The following is a 22,075-nucleotide window of genomic DNA, read 5'->3' as shown; positions in this document are numbered from 1 at the left end:
ATCCTAAGCGCAGGAAGGTTGGGCTGGCGGGGACCTCCTCCCTGATTTCCCAGTGGGAGAGGAGCTGGGCAGGGGGTCTGCCTGGGAAGAGATGGGCCTGTGGTCCTGTGCTCCCCCGGCCTGACAGTCTGGAATTGGCTCAGGAAAACCCATCCCGTGCCAAACTGCCTCAAAATGCCACACAAACCTTAATTTCCCACAGGCTCTTTTCCCACCTCCTAGCTCCCTTCTCTCCAGTCTGGCTCCAGTTTCCCTCTTTTTCCATGGCAGATGCTCACTCTGGAGCCCACATCCCTGAGCCCCCTTCTCGGAGCTGTTCCCTGCCTGGCAGCTGGACTTTGCGTCAGGATTTCCTGCTCTGCTGACTGATGGCTGCTCCAATTGCTCTTGCTGGAGCTGTCAGAGCTCCTGATGGACTTTCTCCCTCCAGTTCATCCACGTGGCAAGTTCATTTCCTGCTCTGTGATCCAGCCCCGTCCTGCATTTCTGAGTGCCTGGAGCTTCAGACACACATGTGACACCCCGATGTTCATCCCCTCTGCCCTGGGGCACGGAGGGGACAGAAGGAATGTGAAAGGACAAGGTTTGTGTCTCCACCTGCCTGGCACATCGAGAGGGCAGAGGGGATCCACGGCACCATTGCTCTCTGCTCCGCAATGCAAGGACACGTGTTCCCAGCTCCAAGCTGTGTTTTCCTGGTGCTCCCGAGATGTGACAGAACTGCCCACGTGGATGTTATCCTGCCCTTTGATCCCACCTGTCGAGCCCCAGGCAGGGCCAACCTGGGAATGATGCTTGACTAAGGAGCACTGCAGAAGTCTGAGCTGGGTTAAAGCCGGCACTCCCACTCCAGGAAACCTGGGCTTCTCCTCCCATGATCTTTGAAGCCCCAGAGGAAACTGAGGAGGGGCTGCTGTGACTGGAGGAGACTGGCTGGTGCTGTATTTGTAGGGGAAGCTGTGATGAGCACCAGGATTAGGAGCAGGTCCAGGATGACTCCTTATTCCATGCCCTTATTCCAATGCTGTGTGCCCATGGAGTGGGACTGCACCCTTTAATTCCCTCTGCACCTCCTGGGGACTCACCTTTTTTCCAGCCACAAAACGTGGCTGAGGAGGGAGCGTTGCCCCAGGCTGAGTTTGGGGTACAGCAGTAACAGATTGCAGGGATCCCCCTCCCAATGACTTGTTGTCCTCTGTGTCTCCATGAGAAACAAGTCCATCTCTCCACTGAGGAATGTCTCTGACATCTATCATAGATGGATACATTTTAAAGCCAAAAGGGACTGTTAATCACGGAATTCAGTCTCCTGCACGTCGCAGTCAATAGGTTTCCAGTGACTTATGGCCTTATGGAAGCAGATCACTCCTCTCTCGGTGAAAGCATCTTTCTCACAAAGGCTCCTGCTCTTGATTTTCCCTGGATACAAAGATAGTGCTGCTCCTGACAGCTTGTTCTGGTGGCTGAGCACGCTCTCTGTTAGGACACAGTCCTTAGTTCCAACTGGAATGTGCCCTTTTTTTGCCTTTTGCATCATTTCACAGCCAGGAAACCGAATCCCTGTTGCAGCAGCACAACTTCCAAACCTTTTTGTGATATTTAAATGGAGAAGCTGAGGTGACTCGATGACTTCCTTTTTTTGTACCACACAAAAAAACCTCCAGGAAGCTTTTCCTCCTTTTTAAGGCTTCCCTGGCCTTGCCTCCACTTCTTTTCAGAGTCATCCCATGATGAAAACAATCAAAAAGTGTTCAAATAGACCTTAGAAGAAAACCTCGTTCGCCTATTTCCTCCTCTGCCTTGTTTTCCCTGGGACCCGTGGGAAAGATCCTGGAATGCACCCTGACACAGGAACAAGGACAATATCTGTATTTAATATTTGAAATAATGTCAGACCAGTCTCTGCCAGTCTGGGTTCCCTTTTTCCATGGTGCAGGAGAGCAGCCACACAACCGGTGTGGAAATGCTCCCAGATGCTGGGTGCAGAGCTGCATGGGAGATTCTGCTCATATCTACTAAAACTTGTTTAAATTTAATCACCTGATTAAAGACACATTTTCCTTTTTTAGTTCACTGGCACTTCAAGGCCTGGGTAAAAAAACCCAACAAAACTACCCATGGAGAAGCAGTTAATCACATCGAGGGAGTATAAATGAAACTATCAAAAATAGAAAGGCTTTCAAAATGGGGGACTAAACATGCAGAAGATGCCATTTCCCTGACTATCAGAGCAGAGATGCTCTGGAACAATCTCCCAGCCAAGGTTTAAACAGGAGGGGCCAGGACGCACCTGGGAACTTCCCAAACCACTGAACTTTGAGGGCAGAATGGGGGGAAATGGGCAAAAAATAGTGGAAGGGAAAGCTGGCCCCTCCAGCAAAAGGTGGAGGGCCCTCAGCCACTGTTAAAGGATGGCAGGGAGGATCATTGACCTCCCTGGGAAACATCACCCTTCTGTGACGGATCTGCTCCCCAGGGATGCTCCTCTGAAAGGAATATCTCTGTAAGTTTAGGATTAAGCCTTTGGTTTTAAGGACTGGGTATATCTTTCAGACCTTACACTGATGTTGAGGATGTGAGGGTGGGCACAGGCTGCCCAGAGACGCTGTGGCTGCCCTTGGATCCCTGGAAGTGTCCAAGGCCACGCTGGACGGGGCTTGGAGCAGCCTGTTCTGGTGGAAGGTGTCCCTGCCCATGGCAGGGGGTGGAACGGGATGATTCTCCTCGTCCCTCCCAACCCAAACCATTCCCGGTCCGTAGGAGAGGGAAGCGCCCACAGCGCGTGCGCAGGGCGGGCGGAGCGCCGGCTCCGGGAGAGCAGGGGGGGGGCGAAGCGGCGGCACCGACACCGGCAGCTCACCGGGACTCGCAGCCTTCGCCGGGGAGGAGGAGGAGGAGGACGAGGAGAAGCAGGAGGAGGCGGAGGCGGAAAGCAGCGGGAGCGGTCGCGGGTGCCGCCGCGGGGAGCGGAGCGAGCGCGGGGCGGCGGCGGCGGCTCCTCCATCATGTCGTCGGGCGGGGACTTCGGGAACCCGCTGCGGAAATTCAAGCTGGTGTTCCTGGGCGAGCAGAGCGGTGAGTCACCGCCCGCCTCGGGCCGGCAGCGGGGCGGGACGCCCACCCCGACACTCGCCCGCCCTCGTGGGGGCACGGAGGGACCCCCTCCTCATCCTCTCCGACAGCCTTGTGAGGGTCCCTGACACCCACCCACCCTCTTGGGGTCTGATGGGATCCCCCTCCTCATTTCCCCGACACCCACGCACCCACCGTCATGGAGGTCTGAGAAGATCCCCCTCCTCATCCTTCCTGACACCCACCTTCCCCTATGAGAGTCCCTCCTCATCCTCCCCGACACCCACCCAGCCTCATGGGGGTCCGCGGGGTTCAGCGCTGGTTAACCCCCCACCCACTAAAGCCCATCTCCAGAAACAGTTGCTGATTCATTCGATCCCAGCTCCTCTGGTTTTTGGGGGGCAGGAGTCTCAATCCGCAGTGTTTTCTGTGTACATACAGCGTTTTTCCATAATGGAGTTATGTCTTGGCAGAGCGACGCTCTGAATATTTAATTCAGTCAGTGAGGTTTTCTTCCCTGTCTTTGGAATGAAAAAAACCCCAACCTATGTCTCCTCCTTCCTCAGCAGAAGGCCTCTATCTCCAATACTGCATTCCAAATATTTCCCTTGGAAGAGTTTTCTAAAAAAAAAAAAAAAAGCTCCTTTATGAGATGCTTTGTGTAATCCTGGGTAGATGCTGAGCAATCTTTGACATAATGAATAGGTACAAAATATTTTCTGTCACAGGGCGGGGTATTTGCTCCCTCAGCCACCTTTGGTCCCTATGGTAGGAGATGATGAAACACTAGTTGGCTTTTGTTGGTTTGGGTTTTTTTTTTGGGCCAAATTACTTGTATGTTGGTGTTTCCTCACTCAGATGTGGATGAGCTTGGTGATAAGGCTGCTGTTGAAATTATTTACCTGTACGTTGTCAATTTCCTTTAGTGTATTCCTTGAATCATTTTCTTTTAATTTTGTGGTTTTGGGGTTGAAACAGCTCTTCTCGTATCAGGGATTCGGGGAGCACAAGTTCAACTTGATTATTTAATATTTTTTGGGTAAGTCACCTGATCTGCTTGGTAAGGTGCTATTTGGCCAGCCATTTTATGAGGATTTTGGATGAGAGTCATGTGTAGAAAATGCTGGGGGTTTTTTTCGGGTTTTTGTTTGGTTGATTTTTTCCCAGGTATTTGACAACAGGAATCTTAAATATTAGCAATGCATTTGCAAAATCCTGGATTTGTTTACCTGTATTTCTGAGCTTCAGTATTGTGAAGCTTTTCAAATACCTCCATGGAAGGTTGTGGCACCTGGTGCAGATCTTAAATCTCAGCAGCTCTTCGTTTACACGTGGATTTCTTGTCTCTTCTAGCTGACATAGCATCAGATATCTGCTTCCTCTAGCATTTTTTTTTCCTTCTCAGCTAATCATCTGTTTTTATACTGGAAGGTTTTGAATAATTCCCAGTCATAGCATCAAACCTAGGGAGGAGAGAAGGGATTCTGTAGGTACAGCACAGCGAAATCCTCCTGACGGAATATTCCCAGATCTGCTACTGCTGCCTCAGCTGGGGCTTAGTGCTGGGTGGGAGCTGATTTGAATCCAGGGCCGGGCTGGCAGCTGCAGGGTGGGCTCCAGCCCTGCCTTTGTCTGGGATGCTGGGCGATGACTCCGTGCCGGCTCTGTGTCCGCGCATCCCGCGGGTGCTGCAGCGTGGGCATGCTCCGACACGGCACTCTGCGAGTCTGCCTCTGATGGAGACACGTCCCTTCCTGGATTGAAGCTCTTCAGATGTCTCTGTCATGATGTCATTCCCTGTAATTTTTTATTTTTTTACTGCCTGAAGGATGCAGAGCTCTCGTTCTGAGTGGCTCCTGGAAGAATAAACGCCCTCATAATATTTGGAGAAAACTGCAGAAGAATCTGGTGTTGCAAAAAGGGAGCTGGAGCGGGCTCTGCTCATACCTTGTTCTTTGTCTGGAAGGTTAAGGCAGATGCAGAAATAAAAGTTTTTAGGATAGCAGCTTTCATAACCCAGGAGATCTTTGTACAACTGTTGAGCTGGATTGCTGCATTCGCTTCCTGTTTAGCTGAAAGGTTCTCTGCCCTGTTGGAAGGCCATAATTAAAGATATCCTCTTGCTGCTGGTGGGGAGGCTGAGTGCTCTGGATTCATTTACATCCAGGGACTTCAGGATAACAAATGAAATGGTACAAAGGGCTGCGATGTCCATTAGCTGCCTCAGCATCCAGAGCTGGCTGCTGGCAGACCTGCGCTGACTGTACACAGCCTCGCCTATAAATGTGTGTCTTGTGGCTTAGGAAATCTAAACTGCAGTTCCTTACTGGGCAGGCTTTGCAGCCCTTCCATGGGAGATCTGGAAGCAGCCCCGGGTGCTTTATTTCCATCTGAAGGTGGGACTGCACAGTGGATGCAGTGTGTGGTTTTCTCTGCTCTCCTCAGCCATATTGTGGGAGTTCAGTGCCGTATCCCTCAGCATTCTCATGGACTGCAGTGGCTCTGCCTCGTGCTGTTCATCACTAGCTGCAGATGCGCTTTCCCCTGCTAAGATGCTGATTTTCCTCGCTCCTCAATCCCCAAAATCTCCTTGTCTCTGGGGTTTGTGTCCCCCACGCCCCTTCCAGGCCCAGCCTGGGGACTTGCTGCATGTGCTGTGTGGGAGCATCACGAGCCTGCAACATCATCCGTGCCCAGCCAGAAGAATCTTCTCCTCTCTTTCCATCTCTATTTTTTCAAACTTGTACAGGGATACAGCACTGCCTGGCTAGCAAGAAGGCAGCTTCACCAGCACTCTCCTTAATTGAATTACTTTTCTCAATGATTGAAGATTATACAGAGTTTAGCAGTTTTAAAAATGCTAATCTTTGCTAAAAGGCAGGGAGAGCTCTGTGCTGACGGATTAGATAGAGCTATTGTGTGTGGGGAAGTATGTTTCTTACTGCCTTTGATCTGCTTTTATCAGGTGATTTTCATCAGTCCTAATACCTCAAGTTTAAGGAATTCGGATTTCTGGGTCACATCAGGGATTGGACACATCACCTACTTTGGGGTAGCTTGCAGTAAATATTATTCACATTCAAACATTAATAACCATTTTAGTTCTGCTTTGCATAGGAACACCTCTACTTCTTAATAAATGGATTTTTTTTTGATTCAATGGGCAGAACTGGATGCTGGGGCATCGCAACAGAAACATTTGTTCCTCATGTGAGTTTCTATTGTAGGTTTCATTGGCGAGCAGGTCTGAAGGGCACCGACATGTACAGAAAGCAAAAGAACTCCCTGTTGTCTTTCTGCTGGCACTTCTGCATAAGATCTTGAAGGAAATTAGAACCACTTGTGTTTTGTTTTTTCTTTTTATCAGGAGCTGAGATTTTTAATATTGAAAACCCACTGATAAGTGCAGTGTAATAACTTTTGAAATATAACTGTTTGGAAAGCACTAATGAGCTGTTCTGTTGCATAATGATGTTGGTACAGGCACTGCTGAGCAGTGTGATGTGTCTCATTAGATAACTGGGGAGCTGCAGGTGCTTCGTGTGTAACGTGAGGCTGGTGTAACGCTGCTCACAGTAGGCACACACTCTCATCCCTGTGCTACCTAAAACTCCCTTGTTTCGAAGGAATTCTCAGCTTGACAAACTCCAGAGAGCTATTACCTTGTTGCACTGGTGGTTTGAAAGCTTATCCCCTTCCCTCCTGTTAATTTCCTAACCTTGTGGTTTTCCTGTGGCTGGGCTTCCAGATATTTGGGGTTCTATTTGGACTGTATGAATTTTCCATGAGTTCTGAAATTTGGGCTTCACATCTGGAGGTGGAATATCAGCAAGGCATCCCAACAAAGGGGAAATGAGGGAGGAACACCAGGAAGCCTACATGGATGAACAAGGAACTCCTGGACAACCTCAAACCCAAAATGGAAGCCTGTACAGGGTGGAAGTGAGGACAGGTAGCCTGGGAGGAATGCACAGAAATTGTCTGAGCAGCCAGAGATGAGGTTAGGAAAGCTAAAGCCCTGATAGAATTAAATCTGGCCAGTCATCAAGGGCAACAAGAAAGGCTTTTGTAGCGATACAGGAAGACCAGGAAAAGTGTGGGGTCTCTCTGGAAGGAAACGGGAGACCTGGTTACCCAGGATATGGAGAAGGATGAGGTACTCAGTGACTTTCTTTGCCTCAGTCTTCACCTGGCTTCTTCAGGGGTCAGTGATGGGATCAGCACTGTTGAACATCTTCGTTGGTGGCAGGTCCCTTCCCACCCAAACCATTCTGGGGTTCTTTCACAGTGTGATGTGCTTGGTATCTGATCCTTCCTCGCTGTCTTGAACTCCACCATTTCTCTTCTTTCTCTTCTCCATCTCTGAAAAATCCCTTCCTCCAGCAACGTGTGGAAGAAGCACAGAGAAAAAGACATCAGTGTTTTGCGGTGCCTGTTCTCATGGTGCCTTTTGATCCCTGTCTATTTGTGGAAGCCTCTGAAGGAGCTGTGCCTGTTCTTGAAAGGAGGAATAGCTGTGCCTTTCTGCTCTCTGCTGTGCTTTTCTCTCTGCATCTCAGAAATAATTTGTGATTTGGAAGGAAATGATCATCTTTTCCCTCGATGTGACATAATGGATTTTCTATCTGCAGCTCTCGGGGTGGTGGTGGTACCTGGCACTGGATCCAGGTTCTGCAGAGCAGATGTCTGAAGGCTTTTGCTGAAGCTGTAAGTGGGACTAATGGAGAAACAAAGGCAGGGAAACTCATCTGAGGCCACCTTAGCAGGCGATGTGGCATTTGGGAATTACCAGAGCCAATAGCCATTTTTCTCAGCTTCAGTGATGGTTAAAAATCTGTCGTCTGTAATCAGTCTGTGAGGAAATAGCTACTTTTTAGTTACCTGCTAATTTAGTCCAGATGTTTAAAGGCATTTTGTTGTTTTCATGCATATACAAGTACCTGTTGTGTACACTAATGATTGTAAAACCCCAAACCAACCAACCAAAACAAGCCAGCTAAACCCTTCAAAGTGCTTTGAAACGTGGCTCAGAAAAAACCACACTTTGCTGTCTCGACATGAACACCATCAGATTTTTCAAGCCAACCCCCAAAATTTACCTGTGAGGCCTGTAACCTGTAGGAACAGTAACCTTGTGATGTATGAATGTTTCTGAACAGGTATGGAAATGCTGATGCATGTCTCCTAGTATGGAGCAAGGAAAAGACCTCCAAGATCATTGAGTCCAGCCCTTGGCTGATCAAGGACTTGATGATCTCGAAGGTCTTTTCCAACCTAGATGCTTCTGAGCTTCTGTAAAAGCACTATTTTGGAAATTACAGATGCCATCAAAATGATGACGGGTTTGACACATTAATATAAATTATTTATGGAAGTAGTTTAAATGAAAAACGCGTGTCTTGGCAAACAAACAGCAGCCAAAATGTGGACTTGCAGTGAAAGTCAAATTTTTCAGGTCTCTTTGCTTGATTTATTTGCTGAGCTCACACAAAGTTGAAAAGCTAAATGAATTCTTTGTTTTCCCCTCAACATAAACCCAACTCTTCTGGCTCTAATATGATGAAAGGCCCAGGGACAGTGAACAATTCCATCAATTATTTTATACCAGATATTTTCCTTTTATATTCAAACCATGTCCTGGAATATTTGAGTGATATTAACTGGAAAAAATGACTTTTTTGTGTGTTTCAGTACTATTTAGCTCTTATCCAAATGAAGCCTAGTGCATGACAATAATAAAAAAAAAGATAATCTGGGAAGCAAATATTGTGTGAAACTAAATGTAAATGAATTTGGTGTGAGCTCTGAGTTGTCAAGCCCCTTGCCTGCCTCTGGCTGCCTCCTGTTGGCTCTGGCAAAAAGGAGTTCAGCCTTCCAGTTGGGAAGGAAGTCCTTATTCAGCTGTCCAACACGACAGTGCATTTAATTAATTTGACTTCTTAGAGTGAGGGTGTAACTTCCCTTTCCTTGTTCCCGGTTCGCGCGTCCTTTCTGCTGGACCGCTGTAAACCGGGATGGCTCTGTGCTGCCAGGGTGCCAGGGCGTGGTTTTCCCAGTCCCTTGGACTGCGGCATCCCAGCGTGATCCTCACTGGTTTAGTCACAGCATGCCCACAGGAAGCTGAGGAACCCATCCTGGGGTGTCTTGGAGTTTGACTTTTGAAGTATTTTTACAAAGGCAAACACAAAATCCTTGAGGTTCTTGATAGTGATTAGAACCAGTTTAAGAGGGGATGTTCTCCAAAGGCCCTCTCCTTCTCCTAGGGCATTTTTGTCCCCGCTGGCACTTCTTCCTTTAGTCCTATCACAGAGACCAGGGCTGGAAATGCCACCCTTTGCTGCTTTGGAGTCTAACTGGGAACTCCAGGAGCAAATCCTGCTTGACCTGAGCTGCTTCCATGCCTGCAGGTGCCTGGCTGAGCATAAGGCACGTGCTGATGTCACCCGTGTCAGCTGCTTCCATTTTAATGAGCAGGGTTTTTGGGGCTCACTTGGAAGAGTCTCCATGCCTCGAGTAGCTGCCAGTATCCCCTGGAGATGCCACCCAGCTATTCCAAGATTCGCAGGCTCGTAGTGTTCTCTCATCCAGACATGTGTAGGTGTTACCAACACACAGAATTAAGGCTTTGCTTTAACTCGAAAGCATTTTTTCCCAGAATTGAAAGGGTTGGGAAGGAATACTGGAGCAATACTGATGAGCAGTATTTGGTCTTCAGACGTGGCCAGAACCAGGTGGGGCAGCTAAACCTGCTAATGAGAAAATGTCTTAACTTTCAGTTGGTCTTTTCTCTGTCTTGAATTGTGACCCTTTGAACCTCTGTATATTAACATTTGCACCATATAGACGAGTGCCATTCATCCTGCTAAGTGACTTTTCTTTAATGGTTTGCTTCTTCAGGAGCAATCAGCAATTGCTGCAGAAAAAACCAACCCACTCCAGCATTGCTGTAATTAATGCAGGGGCCAGTTTATTCCATTCCACTAAATGCTTCCTGCTGTGCTTCCTGTCCATACCCCTGTCTAGGTTTGAGTTACAGCAAGTTAATTTTCATAATGTTCTTGATATGTGCAACACAAAGTGAAGGGGGATTAAAGCTGGAATAGATGCGTAGCGAAAAGGAGAGGGGCCCTTGGAGGGTGCAGCATCATCCATGGCAAAGCTCCAAGCAGTGACTGATGCAGGATTGACAAGATGCCTGTCAGTGTGGTCTTTGCCAAGGGGTGCAGGTAGCTGCTGCTGGAATTGGGAGGAGAGAATTCCTGCTAACAGGTTGGGGCTTTGGCCCTGCAGAGGCTCTGGAGCTGCACAGGAGTGGGCAAACAGCACTGGATTAATGAGAGTGCAGAAGTGTTTCTCTGCAGCTTCCTTTTTTTTTTTTAAATGGAGATGTTGCCTTTTCTGGGAGTAGAAAACACTCATTCCTGTTCTCCTCTGCTGGTACAGAATTGGCTGTGAGAACCCTTGGTGTCAGTGACAGGAGGATTTTTTGGAATGGCCTGATGGAAGGAAGGCTTTGCAGAGAAATCTGAGCTGGCTGGGCATTGGAATCATCCAGTGGATGTGTGAGGTGGTGGAGGAGATGGAGAACATTGTCTCTCAAAGGAAGTTCTGACTCCTTTTTGACCTTCCTTGGCAGCACTAGGGAGGTCTTCATGCTAGAGGTTTGCTGCCTTCTTTGTCTTGTCTATAGTATCTGTCTATTTTTTTCCCTTTCCCCTTCCCTGTGCTTGCTTCTGGAGAAGCTTTTGGGCATTTTGTCCTTGGCTCACTCCAAGTGGCTGAAAAATCACTTGTGTCCACATAAAAGCCAGGATGACATTACTCGAGCTGAGCTGTGCTGCTGGTTTGGATAATGCTGGAGGTGAATCCTTCAGCAGAGCAGCTGGACACAGCTGGAGGAGGGGCTGATGGCTGAAGACATTTGGAGTATTATCACAAGGAAATCCCAACCTTTTTTTTCCTTTTTTTTCCTGACCTTGAAGTGCTTTACAAAGAGGTTTTCACAGGGTTGGTCTATTCCAGTCTCTCACTTCCAGACTCACTCACTGGTTCTTGTAATTTCTTCTCAGCTTTTCCAGCTGCCTCTTAATATTAAATATTTATGTATTCACATCATAGTTAGGTTCCTATTCTTTCTGTTCTTCCAGCTTCCCATTTTTCTTCCTAGCTGAGTTACATTTTTTCACTGGTCAGTCATCAGAGTGGCTTTTATCCACCACTGTACCACCACTGTCATGACTGTAATTCTTTCACTTTTTTTTTTTTTTGTTTTTAGTTGGTCTTAAACCACAGTGTGACTTGGAGAAGAGGATGGCTTTTTGTTTCCCTGACACTGCATAAACAGTAGGCAGATCAAACACTCGTGTCCCATAAAATTGACCTCTTTATTTGGATGCTGTAGTGCAACAGCAGACTTGAAAAAAGCTTTTCCCAGTGAAAAAGGCTTTTCCAATCTTGACTCATCAGCTGGTTTGGTGTTAAAATATTTCCCTCCTTTCTGCTGAAATGTAAAGGGCTCATAGATTGCCTGTGTTTCTAGGCTTGATGGACCCTGTACTGTCATAGTGAGTAATTTACAGTTAAAAATAAATTCCTTGGCCTTAGGAATTTTACATTTTCACTTGAGAATGCAAGAGAGATTTTAGGAAATTCAAAAGGAGCCTTCTGTGAATTACTACACATTCCCTCCAGTAAATCCTGCCATCTAGAGAAAAATTTCCCTGGGGAATTGTGTGGCTGATGTTTCGTCTGTGCAAGCCTTGCACAGCTGAGAGCGAGGCAGAGATGTGAGATCTGACTTTGCCTGCCTGGTTCCAGATCCCAGGAAGAGCAAAGGCTTTTTAGCTTTACCTTTTGGAAAGTGGAGGAGGGGAAGCAGTGTCCTCTACGTGAGATGTTTTTAAGATGTCTCAAAACAGCTCTGTGCTTTTCCCTGGATTTGGTGCTTCTCAGCTGCTTGCCTAAAAACGTGAGTCCAGAGCCAACCCTGTGGTGCACTTAAGCCTGGTTTTTAGGTAGGGCAGCCTGAAGACCCCAAAATATTTTCTGTGTGCACTTATACAATGAATTGCTCAAGTTAGAAACAAGTCTTCGAGAGTAAATATTACAATTAAATAGGAACTTGAATAGTATGTGTCCTTAATAGAAAGGAATTGTTCTTCTGGAAAATACTGCTGGAGGAGAGTATTTATTTCAAGATACTGTATCCCAGTTGGAGTGTAGATAATTCTTCTCTAAAGAATTTTCTACTCCAAACCCAATTTCTCAAATAACCACTTTTTTTTTTTTCTGTAGTTGAACCCCACAATTCTCTCTGAAATATCCTTTCATCTAGAAAAGATCAGAATAAAACACCAACAAAACCTGTTCCATTTACTATTTGGAACCAAATTTCTACCTTTTAAGGACTAGCTATTTTTATTTTTAAAATTCTTATGGATGAATGTCAGACCTTGGGTTTGCAGACCCTGCGTGACCTCTTCCCAAGGCATTTGTGAAGCACAGCTGGAAAGGAACGGGTTTATTGTCAGCTGGCTGAAACTCCATGTGGAGAGGTCAGTTAGGAAGATTTTAGAGGAAAAGAGGAAGATTTTAGAGGAGAAGTTTCCCATTGAAAAGCTGGGAATTGATGTAAGATGCTTTAAGCTTGGAGTTCTTAACTTGCAGCCCAGGCAGTGCAGGCAGTGAGGGCATTGAGTGTCTGGTGGCCTCTGTCCTGCCCCAGTTCCCAAGAGGAAAGCTGGGACAGCTCAGGAGCAGAGATGTGAAGGAGCAACAGATACTGTGGTGTGAGGACATGCTTCCCTTGAATCCTCAGTTTCAGGGTTTCGTAGCCATGTGCTGCCTGGACCCATACAGGTGTCTGAGGAGCCCAGAGCCTGCAGCTCCTTCAGCCGTGCTGATCTCAGTTTCTACACGGTTTGGGTTTCTGTTGCTAACAAATAAATTGTGGTTGGGGTTTTTTTGGTGCAAAACCCCAGGATTCTGTGCTGCCCTTGCACATGCCCTGGCATCAGTGTCCTATATTTTACACCAGCTGTTCTCCCTCTGCCTTGCCGGGGAGTTGCATCATGTGGACAAACCCGTGTGTGTTGGTGCGGCTCCGGTTATTTTTGCACCGGTCCCCAGGTGTTCTCGACAGCCATCCCTGTCAGCTCGGATCAGCAGCTGCCTGGAGGAGAGCTGTGCTTAATGAATGTACTCTGGGCAGGTTTTTCCCTACGAGCTGCCTCTTCATAAGCCAGGCTGCATCGACCTTCAATCAGGATTATTTTAGGATCTTGTCCAAGCTCGCTTCTGAAGAAGACCCACCTGTGTGTCTGCCTGGAGAATGAGTTTGAGGGAGCTCCTGTGGAAGCTGTTCTGCACCTGCTGTGTGGAAAGAGCAGGTCTTAGTTCTTCCAGCACTGCCCAGGAGATGGTAGGTTGTGGAAATCAGATGGAATTGCTGAGGAGGATGCTATATGGAGCTCTCTTCCCCTTCTTCCCTTCCTTTTCTCCTCCTCTTTCTTCCATTTCTTCTTTTTCTCCTTCTCCTTCTTCCTTTTCTTCTTTTTCTCCTCCTCCTTTTTTTCTTTTTCTTCTTTTCCTTTTCTCCTTCCCCCAGGCAGGAAAATTGTCACCACAGTGTGAGAGAGCAGAAATTTCTCTGTGGCAGTGTAGGTAGTCGAGAGAGGAGGGAGCAGGAGGAAGTACTTGCTTGTTTTGCCAGTGGGATAATGGTGCTGGGGAAACATTAGGCAAAATTTAACTGGGCTAAATGATGGAGGGAAGGGAAGGGGATGGTAATCCCTTGCATTCTAATAGGTCTCCTGAAACTTCTCTAATTCCTCGCTGGAAATGGCTGACTTAGCATTGCTTGTTGTGCTTTCAAGGGCAAAACAGCTTTGGGAAGAGAGCAGGAGCTTGTTCCAAGGGCTGCATTTGGCATGTGATGTAGGGAAGCGATGCCTGGATTCCCTCAGCTGGATGCTGGCGTCTGCTGGTTTAGCTTGCACTGGGATAGCGCTCAGTGCTCAAAGCAGGGAATGCTTCCCTTCAGAAAGGCATCCTCAGGTGGCTGCCAGTTTTATCCCTGCTGCTCTCTGCTGCCTCCCTCCTCCTGCCTCACGAATATAACTCTGAGGGGTCCAGGAGAGAGTTTCCGTATTAGATGATGCATTAGCCTATCCTTTACAGTTTATTTAACAAAAGTTACTTTGGGAAACACTGTTCTGTTTGAGGATTTTAATGCAGATTTCTGTCTAAACTGCCCATGAATATGGTTTGTTATGGGAACAAATTCTGTGTTAAAGGTATTTAAATCAGAAATTCATAATTGTGTTTTCAACGTCTGCTCCTTCTTTCCGAAATGGTTTGGTAGCATTTAGTTTCTGACTTAAATTGGGAACTTAAAGTGGCTATAAATCTGGAAATCAGTTGAAGGGATCTCTTGTGCTTCAGGTGATGGAGGAGCTCTTGGCTCCTTCCTCTTTTGCCCATGTGGAATTTGCACTTCCCAGAACCACTCCTGGCAGAGCAAATCCACCCTCCCAACGTAATGTCTGTCCACAGTGGCTTGATTACTTTTGATCTCCATATGTAGCACTTTATATCTTTAAAGCCTTTTACAAGCAGATAATTAGGTATTTAAAAATAAAGTCCTGGGATGTAAAAATTGGATCTTATGAATGATTAATTACTGAAGGCCTCCTGGTGGGATTTTGCGCAGTCCTGCACTGGTTTTTAATGGAGTGCTGGAATGATAGAGCCTGGAAGCAGTAGATGCTTCAAAAAGGGACTTCACCCCCAGGGGCTTTAACTGCCATCATATATAAAGTGAATATTGAGCCACCCTTGCATGACAACAACAAAACTTCAGTACTGGGCTCTGAAACTTAATAGGTCAAATTTTTGTGTGAGAAGCAAGTGGGCTAGAATAGAATAGAATAGAATAGAATAGAATATTTGGCGGTGTCTCTAAAACTATTTAATTTGTCTCATTGTGCTCGCAGCAAAGCTGTAATAACCTGGGACAAAGTTGAATTGTTCTGAAATTTCAACTCAAACACCACAATCCAAAATTGATACTTTGTCCAAAAATTGAGTTGCTAAGACAATGTTTATCTGGAGTGGTGCTGTTGGGATTACTGGAGCAATAATGAGCAGGCTGTTTTGGGAAGAAGGAAATAGTAAATGTCACAGCGCAGAGCTCCTTCCTCCACTCGCTGTGCCTTACTCCTAAGAAGTTTGGGTAGAGACTGTGATCACATGGACATCTGGACTACTAAATCTTCCTTCTTCCTTCTTAGCTCCATGGTCATCCACACCTGGTCAAAAGATCCCTGGGATGAGCTTTACAATATTTCCAAGTGTTGTGATAGTTTTGTGAAGTGCTGCTTTGTGTTACCAGTGTTTATGGCTGAGGGTTTTGAGGCATTTCGTGAATAGTAAAGTCCTTTGGAGAATGTTTGAAGCCTCTTTGGAAACTATTTTAAAAAAATTAACTATGTAAGATGATGAAGGAAAGCAAAATCCTCAGGCTGTGGTGAAAAAATATCCTCGTGAGTCTGTAAATTTTGGCGTTTTTTTCACTCCTGGCAAATAATGAGAGACTGCACAGAAGTGTCTGAAATGTAAAGGTGGCCTGTGAGTGCCCTTTAGTTAATTAACCAAGTTTAATATCCATGAAAACATGAGTGTATCATCCACAGTTCCTGTTCTTGGTTGGTTTTAAACTCATCTGCATGGAAGTGAAAGGCATCCTAATCTGAATTTCCCTCACAGTCACTGTAGAGTAGATCTTAAGTATCCACTCTGATCCCTGTCCTCCAAGGGGCCGTGATTTCTGCCCAGATGCTCTGACACAGGCTGGGACACAGCTGGATGCTCATGGCTTGGGTTTTCCATGCTTTTGTGCCACTTGTCCTGTGCCTGTTAGGAGTCAAAACTGTTTGGGCCCTTTCCTTTAGGTGCTTTATCTCATCCCTTATGGCTTGGGCAAAATTCTTGTGTCCTGTGTTCTTTTGTTTTCCTTATCTGTGGAATTACTGCAAATCTTGATCTTCTGGTTACCTTATCTTGGGTTTGTTCTTCCTCATTTGAGTGAAACCACGTTTACCACACTGTGAGATTCCCTTCCTGCTCCTGCTGTTCCCCGTTGTCCCAGGTGTTCACGTGCATGTTTTATTCACTCCATTGCAGCATTTTGGTTGCAGCTCTTTCCAGGATTCCAAGGCTCTTCTTCCAAGTCAAAACTCCTACTTTGCTTGGCTATAGGAAGCTGAAGACAGTTTGTGACTTCCACACCAGTTTAACCTCAATTAAATTAAAAAAAACCCACCCAGCATTCAGAAATGGGCAGGACTTTACTTCTTCAGACCTCAGTTACCTTCAGCCATATTTAAGCAGAATATTTGCCCCTTTTGTACGAAATGATGGGAGATGGAGCACTGAACATGAGAGGTGACAGCTGTTCCCTCCAACAGAAAACTGGGAGTCTGGCTCCTCACGTGGCATTGTGTCACTTCCCAGGGGCTTGGTGTTATGCTGGAGGAGGAGAACTGGGATTGCCTGGAGGTCTTTCACTTGAGACACTCGTTTTGGCTCTGTTGCTTTTAGAAACCTTTGAAACTGTGAAAATAGCACTGGTTATGTTACAGGCTTGGCTTGGAATTCCTCTGCAGAAAACCAGACAAGAGGTTTCATCTCTAGAACATAAGGCTTAGATTTTAAAATGAATTTTTATAGCTGTGCTGAGGAGGTAACATTTCCATGCTTTTTTATTTTGCTATATTGACAGAGTAATTGAATTATTATATTTAATAGATTTGCTCCTTCCTGTTCAGCAGTGAGGGGTTGCCTCTTGTTTATTCTTTTGTACAACGGGATGTAAAAAACACCCCAGTTTTTATAGGAAAACTTTTCAGTGTGCACCTTAATAGTTTAAACAAATTCCAAAGTGGGACTTTGAGACGGAACCAGAGGCTGACCCGGTTTTACTGTTTCATTTCTTTGTGGCTGTGACTGAGCAAACAGAACAAGATTTGTTTGCATTGTGCTCTTTCATTTATTTCCCATTTTGGAACAGTCTTGCTAATTACTGACAAAACCCACAAGAGTTAATGAAGCTATTTATCACTGGGTATTTTTGTCCCTGTCACAAGGCTTGGTGCAGATCCCAAAGGAAATCTTTCCTGTGCATTAATAATCATGGATATTGTTCTACTTTTATCAACTCTGCCAGTGCTGATTAGGATTTGCTTAGCAGGAAAGAGTTCTGAGTTTGTCATTAAACTTGTAAATGAGTCTCCACACATTTTTATTGATCTGTGTGATCTTTTCACATCCCAAAGTGCAAAGGGGAGCTTTTTCCAGCTTTATGTGTCCAGGCTGTGCCTTCTACTTTGGGGCCAGTCATGAGCAGTCTTAACTTGTGCTTTAGTTTATATCTGAGAAATAGAGATACCAGGTAAAACTAACTGGCATCTCCCTCAGGAAAAAAGTGTAGTGCTAAATAAAATAGGATTCTAAATTGCCTAAAGACAGCAAACAGCCTGATGTTGCCTTAGAAAAAGATGGATAATAGAAAATACTCTCTTCTGCCTCTTCCTTTTCCCTTTAGCTACTGCTGAGCTTTAAATACAAGTGACAATTCTTTGCTTCTCTTGCTGGTTTTAAAATGCCCAGGGACTGCATAAAATACATCCATATGGCACTGAATACTTGGATCAGTGGCAGAGCAGGCTTTTATCTGGTTGTCCTTCAATGTGTAGCTGTCAGCTGTAAAACCCTCCTGGGTTTTTACATAGTATGCCTGGGAATGATTGTGTAAAAGGAAGGATCCTTTGGGAGAATTGCTGCTCTGCCTTTTAGAGGCAATTTCTTGTCCACTGGAGATGGACCAGTAAGATGGATCAGTGAGCCAGCTCAGCTGTCTGAGTGGGAGGAGGAATCTGCAGGTGAGATGTGACCATGAGGAACAAGAGACTTTCCCACTTGTCACTGTCTGCTCACATCTTTTGCAGTGGCAGAAATACTGTTCAGGTTCCCTTGAGGAAGGGAAGTTTCACCTGAGCTGTTCAGAATGAAAACCACAGCAGGGAGCATGGACAGGATGATCTTTAAAGGTCCTTTCCAACTCAACCCATTCTGTGATAACTCTTGCCAAATACTTGAAGCAAACTGCAGTAGTGTACAGCAGGAATTAGACCATGTATACTGCAAGACTAGGAATAAAATGAAAATTTTCTCATTTAAAGAAAAAGAGAGCAGGTTTTTAATAACTTTACTAGCTCTGCATTCCTAGCTTCAGGAGACTAATGTTCAGCTAGATTGAATCCCAAATGTGTGTCTCTGTCCAGGGGTATATGTAATCTAAAACAAGGCTGAGAACTTCAAATTTGCAGACATGAACCAGCCTTGAACCGGTAGGTTTTGGAAAGCATCTCTTGGAAAGAGAGAGAAGAAATCCTTGATTTCTGCATTGTACTGAATTTGACTGAAAAGTGAGGGAGTGGAGTTACATGCCTGGCAGCAACACCCTGGGAAAAAACACTCACTAGGTCAGAAAAGTGCATCAGCCTCCATTTCCTTCTGTCTTGGATGAATTATTGTAGAAAACAACACTGTGAACATGCTCTGAGGTACCCAAAGAGAACAGTGAATGAGAATTAATGAGCTTTTCAGGCTAACACATATTTTCATAGTCATCTTTTTTATAAGGCAGTTACTGAAGTGTTAATCATTTGATTACTGGTTGTTGTAGATAAGGGAGTAATTGGTCCCTTTTTGTAAATGATGGAAGTGCCTGACAGGAAGGGGCAGGCGTGAAAACTCATGTTTCCATGGATTATTGCCCAGAGAGATTGACTTGAAGTAAAACCCCTTTGCTCTGATGACATCTGGGTTGTGACAAAATCCTGTTTTGTATTTCCTTCTCAGTAGCAAGGGCAGGTCTTTAAAACACAATCCCAAACGTGTGTGAAACTTAATTTTTGGCATGGCTTGAAATAAGTATTACAGATTTCTTTTAGAAGCCGTTACAAATGAGCCTTTGGTGCTGGCCAGGGAGAAGGGCTGAATCTTGGCCTCCTTGGTGACAAACAGCTCTGGTGCTGCTTGAGGACATTTCCCTGAGCCCTGAGGAGCTGCACTTCCCTGTTTTCCTGGGGCTGTAACAAACAGAGCAGATATTTTTTGGTGTAACTCAGGAAAATCAAGTTATACCCTGTCTTGGGAAGGAAAAGCATGTGAAATGCAGGATCAGGGCAGCTCTTCACATCCTTAGAGTTTAAAATGGTGCTCCTGTGCAAAGGGCTTGGCTCCTTCCTTTGTATCCCTGTTCTTGCAGCACGTGGGAACGAGCTGCAGATGATCCCAGCCATTCCCAGAACAGCTTTCAGTGTGTTCATCTGCTGGGTAGGTGTCATTCCTTGTTATTCCCTGTTACATCATGCCAGTTCACTCCACTCCATGCTTCCCTTCCTGCTGCTCTGCACCAGACACTCATAAATATTCATGTGAGCTTCCCACCATCCATTTAGGCTCCTATCCCTGGCTAAGGGTCTGTTCCAGTTTGCTAAATGCAGCTTTTTTTACCAGTGCTGAGGGCTGGCTGGGGAGCTAAAGGCTGATGTCACACTTTCTGCTTTGGGAAGTTGCTGGGAATTGCTGGGATGTTAAGGCTTTAAAAGGTTTTGCTCAGAAATTCTCCCATCACAAAAAGCTGACTGAAGTTCAAGGCACCTGATTGTCACAGGGTAAAAGGAAAATGGAAATTTCCTCAGCAGCAAAATTCTGGCTGTGCTGTTTCTTGCTTCATTGAATGAGTAAAACTCGACTCTCCACCTTCAGCTCTAATAAAACTGTCTCATCTTGCCTTGAAAAGTCCAGTCCAGACAGAATCTTTGTAAGGATAAAGGGAATTGAATTTACAATGAGCATATAATCAACTTTTTGTTCAGGATCTCTCAGTACTTTAAAATACTCAGGGCTGTGTACAGAGGGCAGAGGAAAGAGGCCAGTTTGGTTGTTCCACTGGTTCATTGATCACATACTGCATCTCATTAAATTCATCCCTGTTTTGTGTGGAGCACTGGGACAGTGCTATTACTGATCATCTGGAAGGGGGTTAAAACCTGTGTTTTAAGGAAATAAATGAATTTTAAGAGGCTCAACACTCTCTCATGAATCCCAGAATGGTTTGGATTGGAAGTGACCTTAAGGCTCATCCAGTCCCATCCCCTGCCATGGACAGGGACACCTTCCACTATCCCATCTTGCTCCAGGCCCCATCCAGCCTGGCCTTGGACACTTCCAGGGCATCCATATGCTTCAGGATTACCTTGAGGTACTCCAGAACTTCCAAAAGTCTCTCATGTTGTCCACTCAGTTTCTCTAGAGTTTTTATTTTTGATTGTTTCTGCTATAAATAGTCTGAATAACTGTGGTGATGGCTGTGAGGAGTTACTTCTTTCGGCTTTGTCAACTGCTGGCTAACAAATGGAAATGGAAAACAGGGAAGGGCCAAGACCACCTTTCCCTGTAGTTCACCAAGGCTGGACAGGCTGCTCTGGGAATCCTCCACATCCAGTCCTTGAATTTCTGTGTGTTTTCTCCCCTGCTCTGTGGGTACAGGCCAGCGATTCTCAAATTCAGAGCTCCAGCCTGCCAGCAATCCCTGAAGCCAAAGTAATTGATCCAGGACTGTATCAAACAGTTTTCAATAGTGCTTTTAATTAAAAGGCAAAATAAAAGCTTTGTTGTGGTGGTGACCTGAAAAGAAATAAAGGATTGGCAGGGATTCATTGGTCTAAGAAGACCAGCTGCAGTTGTTTGACATTGTTATTGATTGTGTCTGCCTTTCTAGAGTTCCTTTTCGAGGTAGGATGCCATAAAACCTCCACAAATACACTGCCAAAAACCCCTTTCAGAGGTGGTTGCTCTGCTGCCTGTCCTCCTTTCCCCAACAGTCGTGGACAAACTCCTGCCAGCAGCATCCTTGTGGCTGTTTTTCATTGGAAGAGGTTCAGAGCAGGTTGGAGCAGGTTCTGCAGCCAGTGTGTAAGTTCTTGAAAGGGCTTTGACTTATTTTGGGGCTGAGGTTTGCCATGTGGGTGTTGTTTCGTAGCCCTGTGAGAGCTGCTGGGTCCCCATTCCTGGAGGGATTTAAAGCCCTGTGGATGCAGCTCTTGGGGCCGTGGGTTAGTGATGTTCTTGGCAGTGATGGAGGAATGGGTGGACTCCATGATCTTGGAGGGCTTTCCCAGCCAAAAAGGTTCTGTGATTTATTTTTCTTTTGCATTTTAGAGGTATCCTTATGGACCAAAACGTGTCCTGAACTGCCAAAGAAATACCTAAACACCAATATTTGGCATCAGCACGTTGTGTGCAGGTCCTCACTGGCCATGGTTCTGTGGGAAGCAATGCAGCTGCAAATGTCCTTTGTCAGAGGAGCAGCCACTAAAATAGAAGGAATAAAACTGCTGGAATTGTGTTGGAGGGACTTTGTGTTCAGAGGGTGCTCCCTGTGCTCCGCTCCCTCCGAAGCCGGCGGATTCGCTGTCACTGCTTTAATTTCCGTTGCCTGATCTCCGTGTTTGATCTCTGCCGTGAGCTCTAGGCCATTGTTTGTTCTACTTGGAATGAGTATCAAACCCAGAATCAGCTAAAATCAAGGTGAGTTGTTCTCTGGGAGGAATGAAATGGAATGTATTTAAGGTAGAAAATGATGGAGCATCTCTTGAATTACAAAAATGGTATATAATCAAACCTAAATTGTTCCATGTTTTTGTGGGTCTTGTTTCCCTGTAACTCTCTGGATATTCTGTGTTAACTTCCTAAACAGAATCTTAAATTCCTTCTTTTAAAGAAGCACATCTGTATAATAGGACGACAGAATAATTTATAACCTAGATCTTTAACTAGGCTGGGAATAAATTATCTTAAAAGGGGCTCTTTGAACCATTTTGTTTATACTACTTAGAGTGGTCCCTGCATGGATTTCAAGAAGGTTCATATCTTG

The 22,075-nt window shown here is 45.7% G+C and overlaps 1 protein-coding gene across 3 annotated transcripts in view; it reads left to right on the top strand.

The window, feature by feature from the left end:
* The first annotated feature begins 2,797 nt into the window (after nucleotides 1-2,797).
* The window catches only part of RAB6A (RAB6A, member RAS oncogene family), a 42,701-nt gene continuing 23,423 nt past the window's right edge, over nucleotides 2,798-22,075 (top strand). The window contains exon 1 of one of the 3 annotated variants that reach the window (XM_069026701.1): nucleotides 2,798-3,075. In XM_069026701.1, coding sequence (XP_068882802.1) covers nucleotides 3,006-3,075 — 70 coding nt within the window. In that variant the 5' untranslated portion in view covers nucleotides 2,798-3,005. The remainder of the gene's footprint in view (nucleotides 3,076-22,075) is intronic. The other 2 variants (XM_069026680.1, XM_069026672.1) reach the window with 2 other exon arrangements.

The sequence above is a fragment of the Aphelocoma coerulescens genome, chromosome 1 (assembly GCF_041296385.1).
Source record: "Aphelocoma coerulescens isolate FSJ_1873_10779 chromosome 1, UR_Acoe_1.0, whole genome shotgun sequence".
Taxonomy (NCBI): domain Eukaryota; kingdom Metazoa; phylum Chordata; class Aves; order Passeriformes; family Corvidae; genus Aphelocoma; species Aphelocoma coerulescens.
This window is presented reverse-complemented; position numbering and strand designations above follow the sequence as displayed.